This window comes from Phytophthora parasitica (assembly GCF_000247585.1).
Source record: "Phytophthora parasitica INRA-310 unplaced genomic scaffold supercont2.54, whole genome shotgun sequence".
NCBI classification, from domain to species: domain Eukaryota; phylum Oomycota; class Peronosporomycetes; order Peronosporales; family Peronosporaceae; genus Phytophthora; species Phytophthora nicotianae.
In genome coordinates, this window is record NW_008649040.1 from 286,147 (window position 1) to 300,247 (window position 14,101).

At 49.7% G+C, this 14,101-nt stretch overlaps 2 protein-coding genes across 2 annotated transcripts; both read left to right on the forward strand.

Moving 5' to 3' along the window:
• Positions 1-1,588: 1,588 nt before the first annotated feature.
• PPTG_15842 (hypothetical protein) lies at positions 1,589-1,926 on the forward strand (the record flags this gene model as incomplete). The annotated part of the gene is made up of 1 exon (XM_008913596.1): positions 1,589-1,926. One exon carries the CDS (start codon positions 1,589-1,591, stop codon positions 1,862-1,864), a length of 276 nt encoding a protein of 91 aa, XP_008911844.1. The 3' UTR covers positions 1,865-1,926.
• A 1,274-nt stretch (positions 1,927-3,200) lies between these two features.
• PPTG_23855 (hypothetical protein) lies at positions 3,201-3,622 on the forward strand (the record flags this gene model as incomplete). The annotated part of the gene is made up of 3 exons (XM_008913597.1): positions 3,201-3,275; positions 3,384-3,517; positions 3,583-3,622. 3 exons carry the CDS (start codon positions 3,201-3,203, stop codon positions 3,620-3,622), a joined length of 249 nt encoding a protein of 82 aa, XP_008911845.1.
• Between the last annotated feature and the right edge of the window lie 10,479 nt (positions 3,623-14,101).

The following is a 14,101-nucleotide window of genomic DNA, read 5'->3' on the forward strand; positions in this document are numbered from 1 at the left end:
CTTGCGTTTGCAGCAGATGAAGATCCCCACTAACCCAACAAGTTGTAATCTTACTAGGTTTTGACCAAATTATTATTTTTTTTAATATCAAGATGCATTTGGAATTACACGTAAAACCTTTAAGACTAAAAATTAAGTATTAGTAAAATAATGGTATTTTTATTTAATACATGGACAACTTAAATATTTTTATAGATCTAAAATTTCTGGTACAAGTCATGTACTTATATGTAAAATCCAGAGCTTCACCGTGCTAGCACGGCATTAGTTTTAATGTTATTAAATAACTTAACGTATTGTGATTTGCAAAACGTTTTGGCACATTCGAGTGTAATTCGTTCGACTTATCCAGTGCGAAAAAAAAAATTATCTATAAATTGACATCGTCTCACGGGCACTTTGCAGTGCGGTCAAGCATTTCACGTAAAACTTAGTTTATCGAATATGAATTATCATCGGTTAGCACTTTCTTAAATTTTATTTTGTGCAGAACCGTGCAGAAAACACAATATGAGCGAAAGCTTCCATGGCTCACCTGTAACTACGGACTCTAATTAGTGCGCTAATTTGAGGAACAAACTGGATGCAAAGCACAATAAAACGTTCCCGGACTAAAATCGTTTGATCAGATCTGGTCCCAAGCCCAGTCTTTCTTTTGTATGAGCTAATTGAAGATTTTCATTTTGTTTACCATTAGAAAATATGGTGAAAAAACACAAAGAAAATTGTTGACAAAATAATAAATAATCGAATATTCTATATGAAATATAATTGTTCGGCTTATTATTTTCCGGATCACTGCAGCGAAGCCGGTCGCTGTGCTCATACTGCGAAGATAAATCTCGCGTTTGTGGCTTTTTGGCATGCTTTAAGGCTAATTATCCGCTCTGGGCTTACTGTATCATGTCCGCCAGTTATTCGTCTGCCCACTGGATGGTTCACTCAAGATTCACCAAGCTACACAAATGCAACCAGTATCCGTATATACTTCACTGGGTTCCCCTGCACGTTGCACTGGACATCACAACGTTAACCTGAACGGTGTTCAAGGATAATCTGTAGATTCTGTAGGCTACGCCTAATAGTCGTGTTTTCTGGTGCTATCTTGGGTTGTTCTCAAACAACGTTGGCTTAGTATACTGTAGTTTAACTGGGAGATCTCGAAGAAGCCGACTGGTGTTCCCTTGAAGGAGAACTTAATCATTTTCAGAGCGAGTGCGACTTCCTTTATAGTCGTGGTTTGCCACGCGTACGCATTGAATCCTTCGTGATCTTTTTTTCTTGATGTCGAAGACATCGTTCCTTGTACTCGAGTAGGGCTATTAATTAATATCAGTTGTCGAAATAATGAACGCCTGTTGCTCACAGAATATGCTGAAAACGTGTTGCTACACCGGTAAAATTTGTCGCTTAAAGAACAGCCCTTTTCCCAACAGAAAACCAGCGTTGAATTATTACCACTCTATTTTCAGCATTCGAAAACTGAATCGTTCTGGTTTGCTATTTATATTTAAATTAGGAACGTTTTCCGCTCTCGCTGCGTTCCGTCTGTGAGGTTGGTGTCATCTCACTTACAAGCTTTCATGCCATGGAGGAGTTAGTGGACCTGTCCCGGGACGAGAGCGACACTACGATCGTGCTAGACTACGCTCCTGACGACAACGAGAGCGAAGGGTCAACTAGTGATGGCGTCGAGCGCACGGAGCAGGGCATTGGTGGCATCAGTGAATGCGCGACAGAGTTATCTGCCAAAGTGGTTGTCGTCACCGCATCTCCCGATCTGGATGGTGGAGGCTCTAAAAGCTCTCTTGACGTTGGTTCTGATGGTGATGTTGCCAGTGTTGGGGCTGTAGCTGAACTTTAAAGAGGTTTATCGGTGATTCCTAAGGAAATATACAGCAGCATCGGCTTTTACGACACACTCGGCGAAGCCGAGCTTGCTCTTCACGGCTTCAATCGTTTTGTCTATACGTATCGGGCAAGATATATTTCTCGGTTTGTACTTGGGAAAGTGTGTCAGTGCAGATCTCACATTCGGTGTGGAGATAGACTAAAACTTAACACGCACAGGGCCGACGAAACGTTATTTCGCTATCAGCTGCTACAACGCGGGCGTCACTGCGGCCAAACGTGCAATTACCCCCAACGTGGTATTTCACCAGTATTGAAACCCAAAATTGACGCGCTGCTGAAGCTTGGAATGTCGGCAGGACGGGTGAGAAACATGATACTTTTACATATATCCACGAACCGGACATGTGGGTAGATGTTCCCGAAGTTCGAAAAATGGAAAACCGTAAGGCATACTTAAACAAGAAGGCCACTGGTGGGTGGGAGATAAACAAGTTTACAACTCTGAGGAATTGGACCGCACTAAATTGTTTTGGCGTTGACGAAAATAACGTTGCCGACATGAATGCAATGATTGTGTTTGACGACTTCGAGCAGGTGGTTGCTTTAGGAAATCAGCAAGTTGCCAGTATGGGTATGGTAGTCACGACACGTGATCTTTTTCAGAATGTCCGCCAAGCTGTGCAAGATCAAGGCTCGACTTGGTCATGTCGACTGATGGTACATATCGAATCCATTTTGGTGGATTGACATTTGTTGACTGTGGAGGAATTTCAGTTGAGTCAACTGATTCTGGGTTCGTGCAACTGTTTCGTCCTTGGTTATATGTGTTCGAGCGCGCCGAAAGTGCTTTTGCTTATGAGAAGATGTTCATTGCATTAATTAAATATGCAAAAGGCTATTACAACATAAATGAATCCATCCGCAGTGCACTCTGACGCAATTGCATCAGCTCTGTTGTCGGGAGTGGCCCCAAGTAGAGATACTCACGTGCTGGGAGCATATATTAAGACAGTCACATAAGCAATCGAAGCTGGCGATCGAAAAAATCTTCGTAAAGGAGCGAGTGCAGCCACATCTCCGCTTGTTACATGCAGCGCGGTCGCTAAAGCAATTACGCTGCGTGTCCAAGCGAGTCATAAAAGCTTGACGCGACAAAAACAAAGCCCCTCTAGCCGACTGGCTAGAACCTGCGTACTTGACTTCTCGCTGGGAGCGCTGGAGTGTCAGTAGCTCCAGCGTTCCTGTTTTATTTTTTTAACCGACGCAGCAACCCATTGAGAGCCATCATCGAGTGATTAAGGTGATCGTGACAGACGACAAAAACGCACCAACGATATCAGTGCTCAATGAAGGGCTGCCTCGAGTATTACTGTACGACGCGACTAATTTATCATCCGGTAGCCAAGGTCTTTGTGCTGAAGGTATGTTGTGTTTTGTATTTTTATGCTGTCATAAGTAAACTTTTGATGTACGAACAGGTCCTTTGCCACTAAGTGCTGTGATGAAGGCGAAGGATTTTTTTTTATTAGACCCGCAAAATCACCGAATCGTTACTACCAGGGCAAACCAAAGACCTGCGCACCTTTTGTTTCAATAACTCCAGATCAATGGTGCACATAAAGAACCTGGCTAGGTCGCCTGTTATGGCTTGCAGAATTGAAAGGTAAGATCTCCAAGTCATTTGTGACGCTAGCATTATCGTTATTGTCTTTTTGTATTAGATTTCAGCGATCTTTGCGTGGATGGCTTGGGGATGAAGATCTTATAGGCGATATGCAAGTTATATCTTGTCACTTCATCAAGTGACGCTACACCAGCGTCAGCTAGCCCAAATTGAGAACCTTCCTCTGCAGTCAAGATGCTACCTCCCTGAGATAAGAACTATGCTTTTTTCTAAGTATATGGTGGCACTCTAACGGTGTGCATTGCAGATTTTATCTATTCGTAGCGCTTTAAGCTGTACTTGCAAGAGATACAAGCATTCGGGGTGGATTTGCTAACATATTATCGCCTCTCTGCATCTCTTAGACAAGCTGAACATTGATAGGGCGTTATAAACAATTCCCATGCGCGGGCTGCCCGGACATTCACGCTCGATAGTCAGTCGTCTCCAGCGCGACGATTCTTATGATGTTGATCGACTTATCACTATTTTCACGAAACAACCTGGAGGGGGGGGGGGCTTGAAATGGCCAGTTGTTGAGGGGTTTGAAGTAGTGGACAGTGGGGTGACAGTCCCAGATCGCCGCATTGGACAGGTTGCAGCATGTCGACTGTCCCCACACGATGGCGTATACCTATGGACGGCATCTTTCGTTGACGGAGGCAGAACTGTGTACAAGGTGGAGGAGCTTGTGCACGCCATTCGCAGATCACGTGATATGAGTGCCGTTGTCTGAGAAAACGATGCATGAGTATCTAGCACGTCAGAAATATTAGTTAATGCAACTCTTGACTTTCATTTTGCTGTTCAAGACGCGTAGTTATTCAATCGTTCATGCTGGTTTCAGAGTCGTAGTGCTGAATGTCTGTGCACCGAAGATAAGCACTGACTTTATGTCGCAATAAGCTCACAACAGAATGTCCATGGCTCATAACAAGAGATCAGCACTGATTTGTACACAACAGTCAATAAGCATTTGAGCAACAGATATTTATATTGTTCCCTTGAGTAGTACTTGGCAGTTCTCGTTGACGCAGATGTGTTAGGGCACCTACCATTCCGCGGTACACGCGATAAGTTGAGCGAAGGTCGTCCAAGCAGAATCTTCCTTTAAGGTATCCTAATGTTACCTGCAACTCAGTCCACATTCTGGAACCATAAAATGTCTGTGGTGCCCTACAGGGTACTTCGTATCCTTTCTGGTATAATTAAGGTTTCAATTCATTTCTAAATTAGCAGAAAACGAGGGAGACTGACACGGATAAGATTTGTGAAATGTGTGCACAAGCGCTGATTGGCTCATCAGATCCTGCAGTGAGGTGACAGTCATTAATACGAGGCAGTGTGGCACACACCACTGGGTGGCCGTTGGACACGACTGGTCGTATCCGGATAGTATCCGGATGGTAACTCCTCGAGACCTCGCCCAACAGTCGCCGAAACCTCGTTGGTTACAAGATCTCATCCACAACGGACAAGTCCACACTAGGTATTTGTATATGACACAGGAAAGAGTAGATAAGAAGATAAGCGCCATTGTGCGCAACAAATAGAGCAGATTTTCCTCCCGATCGCACAAGTCAAGTCCGGCTGCGGTTAAGTGACCGTAGCGACCGTCAAGCTTGATCGACAGGATTATGCCTGCTGGTGACCACGCTGGCTGAGAAGATCAACGAGTTCGCCCACCCCGGCAAAGCCAAGAGACATGAAGGAGAAGACCGTGTGCTGTGCCGAAGTGTTGAGGACGAGACTGCGTCCGACCCCTGTGGAGTGCGAAGAAGAGCCTCCAATGCTACTGTCAGGCAGAGAGAACAAAGCTCCGGCCGCCCTCTCTTACCGGCCGAACAAGCCCCGGGCCGTTCCCTCCTGAGGGCCTGCGAGGTTATGTGTCTCTGTGTGTAACAGCAGCTTAGTCTTTGCTCGTGGACTAGTCGGTTCTATTATGCTATCGCTTGGGCCTACCTGTACTGACGTACGTGCGGTCGGCTATCACAATATATTTTGCTTTCAAGGCCACATGACCCCTCCTTTCAGTAGAACACCTCGCTACAATCATGCGCAGCTCTTTCTACGTTACATTTGCTGTCGCGGTACTCGCTCGTAGCAGTATCGTCGCAAGTTTTCGAATATCGACGAGTCTCAGCCCATCTTGAAGACCACTCCTGATTTCGTGGCCGATGCTATGGCCAGTAGCTACTCCAGGAAGAGATTCCTTCGAGTCGTAGATCCAGAAGATGACAATTTGACAGCCGCCGATGAAGAGCGACTAAGTTAAAGAACCTCGTATCGATCCTTGAGAAGCTGGAAGAACAAAAATGTTACGTGTTGCCGGCATTTTAGAGAACATGGACGAAATTCATCACAAGAGTGTTCGGAAGAACTGGAAAAGGTGCTGCAAAATGGTCAAATGATGCAATAGGAGGATGACACCGTCATTGCCCCCTTACGGCGCTCGTCAGACCAAGAGACGAGCGCGTCGTGTACACAAACTTAGGGAAAATATCTAGAGCAATTAATATCGTTTAGTTTTCTTGAACAGCAAACTGACAATGGAGGTTGCATGGCTTTTTTTTTACGGGCAAACCAGAAGTTTCTAGGCTTCTTGCTAACTAGCATGTCATCATATTTAACCTACTTAAAGCGTTGTTGTTCTAACAATGTTTTTTTTTCGCCAGCACTCTCGTCTTGATCATTCTTGGCATCAATTGGCCTGTCATAGCTCTCCAAGGACCCGCCGAGCCATTTAATTGCCGATTTCAAAGCATTAGACTCCTGCAAATTCACTACGAGAGCAGTAAAATTCCATTCTTGCTTGAGTTCTGCCGAAATCTGCCTCACGATCGTGTTAGAGATAATTCAGTTGGCACTATTGTAGCAAATGACTAGTATCCGCCAGAAACGCAGCACACGGTTTTCAGAGTGGTCCTGAGCACAATGGATCTTATATCTTAAATCTAGAGCTCTATTCAGAGTCCAAAGCTTGAGGAGGCGAGTCAGTCTAACCCTCTCCTGCTGTAATTAAGAAGAATTGTATAATCAGGAATCCAAAATTACCCAAGCCACCCTAAACTTACAATAATTCCGGTTGGCTTCTATTACATATTATGTCCTCACGCTGTAAGCATTGCTACTACCACTGTAATCGATGCGCATGAACTGCATACTCATACTCACGTACTGCACTGGCAGGCATTGGCTGTGGGGTCATACTGAAAACCTTGCCCTTCTGAACTAAAATGGGCAGTTTTGGAGACCTTGAAAAGGATACTGTCAACAGAAATGTATGGATATTAGCTGAACAAATCGAAAGGGTACAAGGTAAACTATGGCGTATTAGCTGTAGATCTTAATATCCTAAGGACATGGCCACTTATGGTTGATCATCTGCTTCAACTGTCCTCCTACTCGGTGGAATTCGATGTGTGGTGATATCGAAGTAGCAAGGCCCGTATGCCCACAAATACCGTAATTACTATGCGTCCACGACAGAATCTCTAAAATTTTTCAATGGCATGGTTCATGGTGAAATACAGGCAAGTCCAACAGCGGACGCGCTCTTCAAGTCGAATCTGCAGGTTGACAAAGATGTATCGAAGGAATTCTTCAAGTTCAGTCTGCGGACATCACTTTTTTGTTTTGTAAAGGTGAAAAAAATGAATTTTTTTTTGCGCCCTGATTGTCTCCGGCGCGGTCGGTCAGTATTTGACGCTTAACGTCGTGTGTTACCAACATAGCCCGAAACGCTAAATCTATGCATGCCGCCACATCAACAGGATGGAAGGGCTCGTAGCAAGTGTCCTTGTCGACATGCGTAATTGACTGTCATACATCAGCTGCAAAAGACGGCATGAAGGCGGTGATAGAACCGTCCTCCGGTCTTCATCGTGATTGCAATTACTGTAACCGACGAATGCAGATCAACACTAACATGTCGGAGACTATCATCTAAAGCACTATCAGGTAGTTGTAGTACCTAAACCATTGACGCTCATACCACTACGTGCTGCTTTGACGACTAGGTGCTCAACCGAAACTGTGATCTATAATTGTTAAACAATGCTGATACGACTATGTAACGGGCCAATTATCTCGCCCGGCCGTGGGGCGGGTCGTCGCTCCACAGTGCTGCGCTGCGTCGTCCGCTGTCACTAGAATGTAGCAATTGATAAAGCAACAATACACGATGCTGGCCGACAGGATCTACTTGATCCTGCGCCGGAACGTACACCACCTGTGTCCGCTCCTACTTTATTTACCAATAAGTCGCCTTAGCCAACTGCTAATGCCACCTACGTTATCAACAATGCACACACACGTCGGCTCCTCCGTCGCGTGCGCTTCACCCGTGAACTCACTCACAACAACTCCAAGCGATGTGCACTGGATTCCCCGTCAGCACACACCACCAACTTGTCACCGTCTCTAGCTCGCACCGAATTCCCCGTCAGCACTTGCCACACGGCGTTGTGTCTCGTGACTCTCGCGTCACCCACTGCCTGGTCGTCCAAGCCACAGTCTGTGCCCTCCAGAGCACAATTCACACTGAGCGGCTCTCACCGCTCGCCACATTTCACACACTGGATTCCCCGTGATGTGCAGGCCGCACGTACTGCACTTCAATGCCACGGTCTTCATTTGGGCATCTCACGTGCCGCACGTCGCCCTCACACGCCCCATTGTCGCCGTGCGCGTGGCCTGTTTCCAACTGACACGGCCAGTGCCACTCATGCATCCTATCATCATCTGGACCGGCTACACTTTGGTCCACACGACCACCCGATCCGTTACACACCTTCATCCAACACAGAGGCTTCCGCGACCCTGACGGCTGCAAACAACTCATCGTACTCTGCAGCGGAGACCCAGGCGACGAAATAAAGCCAGGCACTACATACTTGAGTACCAATTGCAGCCTTCACGACAAGATCGACGCTCGTCATCTCCAATTGCGCGCCGATCTTGTCGTGCAGGCTGCAATTCGTACTCAAGTACGTAGTTCCCGGCTTTGTTTCGTCGGCGTCGTCTCCGCTCTTCCACCAATGGTTCACTCGTTTGTCTCCACGCTGTCTCACTGCCCACTGCTCGATTTTGTTTTCTTTTTCCTGTACTAACCGTTGTGGCTGATTGCACAGGTGCCGACGTTGCATCAACAACCGCTCCTGCCGTCGCGCCATCGGTCTCAAACCCGACTTCGCCTTCAAACTTGAGTTGTGAGTTGATGTCGGCTGCAGCTCGTTTTAGCAAGTCCACAGGGTAGTCGTATGTAATCAGGAATGAAACGTGAGCTAAAAATCGCCATCTCGGTCTTCCCGTTCAATTAGAAAGTTCTCGAAGCCTGCTGGCTCGATAATCTTCATCGGGCCAACCCATGGGTGCACGAACTCGTCGCATTGGGACCTCGGGAAGGTTTGTACATCCGGACACGATCTCCCACCTTGAACTCACGCATTTTCTTCACGCTCCGGTCGTAGTAGCGCGCTTGGCGTCGTTGGTCACGTTCTCGAGCACGCTCGGCACTCTCATACCACCTTCGCATCGCCACCAGCAACTTCGTATGGTACTCAGGGAACTCACCTTTCTGTCACGTCTCTCAGTTGCTCGTTCGGGCTACGCAGTTTCCGACCCATCATTAACTCATTCGGAGAGAGAGCCACCGTCGAGTGACGACCCGAGTTGTACGCATACACCGCAAACGAGATCCACGTCGCCCAGTCATCCTGTGCATCAGTCTGCATGTAGGTAGATACACAGTCCTTTCATGTTCTATTGAGCCGCTCGACCAATCCGGTCATGTGGTGCCTGTACGGCACCGGGTTGATCTGCTGTGTTTGAAGCAGCACCACCAGCCTCTCGATTACCTGTCCTGTCAGCTCCGGCGCTCCGTCGGTCAACAACTCGCGGAACACACCGAACTTCAGCACGATGTCATTCATCAAGAAGTCAGCCACGCTCTCGGCCGTGTGTCGCTCCACTGCCTTCGCCACCGCATAACGAGTCACATATTCCACTGCCGCGATGACGTAACGCTGGCCACCACCAGCAACAGGCAAGGGACCCGCCACATCGAGTGCCCATCTGACGCCAACTTCGACACCACGAATGCTGCCTAGAGGTGGGATGACCTCCCTTGGCTTCGCCTTCCTACTGCCACAATCTTGCCACCCACGGACCCAACGTTTCACCTCACGCTGCAGACCCGGCCACCAACAGAGCTGTGCGATCCGTTCGTATGTGTGTGGTACCCTCAAGTGGCCAGCCCACACCAAATCGTGGCACTCTTTAAACACTATGGGCCAGGGCTCGGGCGGCAACAGCACTCTCCGTCCTCTAGCCGTGTTCAATAGCACCAACTTGTGTCGTACCTCCGTCTTCATCCCTCGGTAACCACCCGTCTCCTTCGCGCGTTGCCCCAACCTACTGCGCTGCTGCGCATCAACGATCATATCATCAATGAGTTGCAGTGTTGTTGGCTCTTGCCCGTCGTGACGCACACGCTCCACGCCACGTCGTACGCCACTTAGCACAGTCTTTTGCATCTGCATGTCAACTCCATCATCGCCACGTATTGGTCCTACTCGTCGCTCGTCATTATCATGCACGTGTATCCCATGCTCACGTCCCTTAGGCGGTACTCGTCCTCGTTGGGTGTTGCCAGTCACGCGTTCCAACGTCGTCTCCTGCGTTGACGACGCTGCCGTCGTGGCCCCTAGTTCCACTCGAGCACGTTGTTCCGTGCCTTTACCCATCGCGCTCATTGCCACCGGTGCCGACGCTCGCTCTTTTGCCAGCGTCGGCCACTTCGTCCGTCCCTGCCGTCTTGACGAAGAGTCACTCGCCGTCGTGGTGTCCGTGTGGCGCTCACTTGGCACGTCGAACCGTACGTGTCGTTGCTCAGGTCGCTCGTCACGCTCTTCGGTTTTGTCGACACTGTCACCATCGTCACCAAGCCCAGCACCACTAGCTTTCTGGGTCGATACCGGCACATCCGGCTCGCCGTTCGCTCCATCGTTGTTCTCGATCGTTGCTCTACTGCTCGCCGCTCGAAGCGTTGTCTCCGTCGCCCGTGGCGCTTCAAGACGTCGTCGTGCGGCTCGAGCCAGCGGACCCGTAGCTCCAGTCGCCTCCGTCTTATCGGGGTTATCACTCGCCTCCTCCAGCCTTGATCATCTCTTCCTGGGCTTCGGGACCGAGGTTGCTGTCCCTGTTCTAGTCACAATCTCCGTCGTTGCCAACTGCGCGCCCGCCGAGTCCTCACCAGTCGTCTCTGTCACCGCTGGCTCACCGTGAGGTTCGTGCCTCGTTAAGGCCTGCCCGTCGTCTGGTTCTCCGCTTGGCCGCTCGTCTAGAGTTACACCCACCACGCTACCATCCTCAGTGCCTAGAGGGTCACTCGCATCCTGTGCTGCCGCGCTCGACACGCTCGCGGCGCCCGACGTGCTGCCATCCTGTGCAACTTTCGTGCCGTTCATCACGTCGGTCACGCTTTCCGCGTCCGTAGTACTCGCACCGTCCACCATGTCCGCACCACTTGCCTTACTCGTCATGCCCATCTCGTTCATCACACCGACGACGTCGTTTATAGCAGAATCTGTCTTGTCGACCGCAGCACGCTGCTTGCCACGCCGTCACCTACCAACCGCTTACGCCATTTTCACCGGTGCTCTTGACAGAGCATCTGCAACCACATTAGTACTGCTCGGTCGGTACTCCACGTCAAACTCGAATCCTGAAGTGTTAACGCCCACCGGTGCAACTTTCCAGTCAAGTTCGGGCTGGACATCAACCACTTCAACGCTGCGTGGATCAGTCACGATCGTGAACTTACGACCGTATAAGTAGGGTCTAGACAACTTAATGGACCACACGACTGCCAAGCATTCCTGCTCAGTAATTCCATAATTCGCTTCAGTCACACTATTCACTTTTGCTTGCGTAAGCCATTGGCTGCCATCCATCGCCGTGGTCTTGCATCAAGCAGGCGCCGAGCCCCATCTTACTCGCGTATCTTACCAATCTGAACGGCAGTGCAAAGTTCGGGTAAATGAGTAAGGGCTTAGTCGTCAAGACCGCCTTCACGTGTTCAAAGGCTGACTGCTGTGCCGCCGTCTATTCCCAGGGTGCGTTCTTGCGTAACAGCTTCGTCATCGGCGCCATGAGGAAGCCAAACCCGTCAATGAAACGTCTATAATAGCCAGCCAAGTGTACAAACCGCTTGACCTCCGCTGCGTCAACCGGCCGTGGAAAATCTTTCACCGCCGTCACCAATCGTTCCAATGGCCGCACGCCATCGGAGCTGAGCTCGTGTTCCAAGCACTCGATCATCGTTGTTGCAAACACACACTTCTTGAGCTTGTGTGAGGCCCGCAGCCTCCAGACGCTCCAACACGCACGCCAACTAGAGCACATGACGCTCGATACCACCACGAGTAAAGACCACGATATCATCTAGGTAAACAAGACAAGCGAGCCACGTAAGCCCTCTCAACACGCTATTCATCATACGTTGGAAGGTCAACGGAGCGTTGGTCAGCCCAAACGGCATCCGTACGAACTGATACAGGCCTTGTTTTGTCATGAACGCCGTCTTGACCTTGTCCTTGGCTGCAACGTGTATCTGCCAGTACCCGGCCTTCAAGTCGAGTGTCGTAAACAGCAACGCGCTGCCCAATGCCTCCAGAGTCTCGTCAATTGGTGGCAACAGGTACACGTCCTTGTTCGTCACCTTGTTGAGCGCTCTATAATCGATACAGAAACGCACTTCGCCATCCTCTTCCTGACGAGAACCAAGCGCCCTCACCTTCTTCTATGACGCCTGTCGATAACATCTTCTGTACATTATACTCCACTGTGACATCCTCCGTCTGTGCAATTCGCCGTCGCTTCATCATGATGGGTGCTTCGTCGCCCGTGTCGATGTAGTGCTCTATATTAACCATAGTGGCTAATGGACAGTCGTCCGTGTTCTCCGTCGTCTTCCGGTATGCTCTCAGTAGTTGCAGTTCGAGTCGCCGACTTTCAGCGTCAGTCTCACCGATGTGCACGTCTTCCTCGTTGGCCAAGGGCTCGTCGACATTACCCAACTCACGCAGCCAAACATTAAGTCGTTCACGTTGTAACTCTCCATTGACTGACTCCCAATACAGATATGTTCTCGTCTATCGGGATCCACGTTCCTAGTTCTCTCTTCGCCGGTAATCGTGTTTGTTCATCACTCGAGTTAATCGCTTGCCATTCTTCACTCTCGTCACGGTCGCCTCCAACATCACAGGCCCGACGTACTGCGTGGGCACGAACAGCGCCATCGTCTGCGGTTATCGCCACTTCAACCGGAGTCACAGAAGTGCCGTCCAACCGTGTCCTCCTGGCCATGCGTACCGCAGTGATCTTGGCACCTCCGGCCTTGTCAAGAGTCATGAACGGTATGACCAGTCTCCGTCCACCGTCACTGTAGCGTATCTCGTTGTTATGGAAGTCCACTCCCAATAGAAATTCGTCGGTACAGCCTTGAACGATGCAGGCATCAACACTGATCGCCCCGTCAAACACGTTGTACATGTTGAAGTGCCACACTCCGACTACGTCGAGCAGGACGCCACCAATGCCCTCCACGTAGTCCACTGGCGCCGTCGTCTCTACGCCATCTCCAAACTGCACCCAGTCAGTACCAGCCACAATATATCTTGCTCCACTATCGAGCTTAACACTGCGTTGCACACCGTCGATGCTCATCAGAGATGTAGGAAGTTCGTCATCGGCACCGACGTACACCACACTGTCCACGTTCTTCCGTTCCGCGTCTCGGTGTTGCACCAGGCTCACCCGTGCCGGCTCACCGCCAACCTGTACGCGCTCCTCGTCACTTCGCACGACTCGTCGTTCTTCGAACTGCTCCATGGCCTCTTCTCGCTCTCGTCGACGCGCAGCTCGTCGTTCCTCATCAACGCCTCGTCAACGTCTCGTTCAATACGACGCCGACGCTCTCGGGCTTGTTTGGCCTTCTCGCGTTTCGTCGCCTTGCGTGCTTTCCTTCTTGCCAGCCGAACCTGCGCGATGCCGTCGCCTTCGCCACTCGACTCGCCCTTGGTCACTTCAACCGTGTGCGTCACGCTGGTCCCTGAACCTTCTCCAGACTGAAATCGAACATTACCGTCACTAGGTCGGTTGTGGTCATCATCACCTCGTCGTCCTTTGGCTTCATCACCACCCGAGCACACGGCATCAGCAGCAACACGCACAAACCGCACCACCACCAGAGCAGGCCTCACCGTACACACATATCGTCTCGCACGCTCATCTACCCACTGCAGGCCAGTTCGGTGTCTGTCTGTGTGTCCGAACGTCCGTGTGTTCAACGTCTTAGCGCATAAACCTAACGGGTTGCCTTGGCTACACCTCTCTTTTACGGCAATACCACCTATCTTTTAGCCTACCCCTACCTACTAGAATGCTCTCAGAAATACATAAATTACAAATATAGCCCAATAACGGTCACGCTTTTCTGCGACATCCATATTGGTCAATTTAAATTCTAGAATTCTTTCATTTACAAAAGCAAACGGCGTTGGCAGCGACAGAGCTCATTAC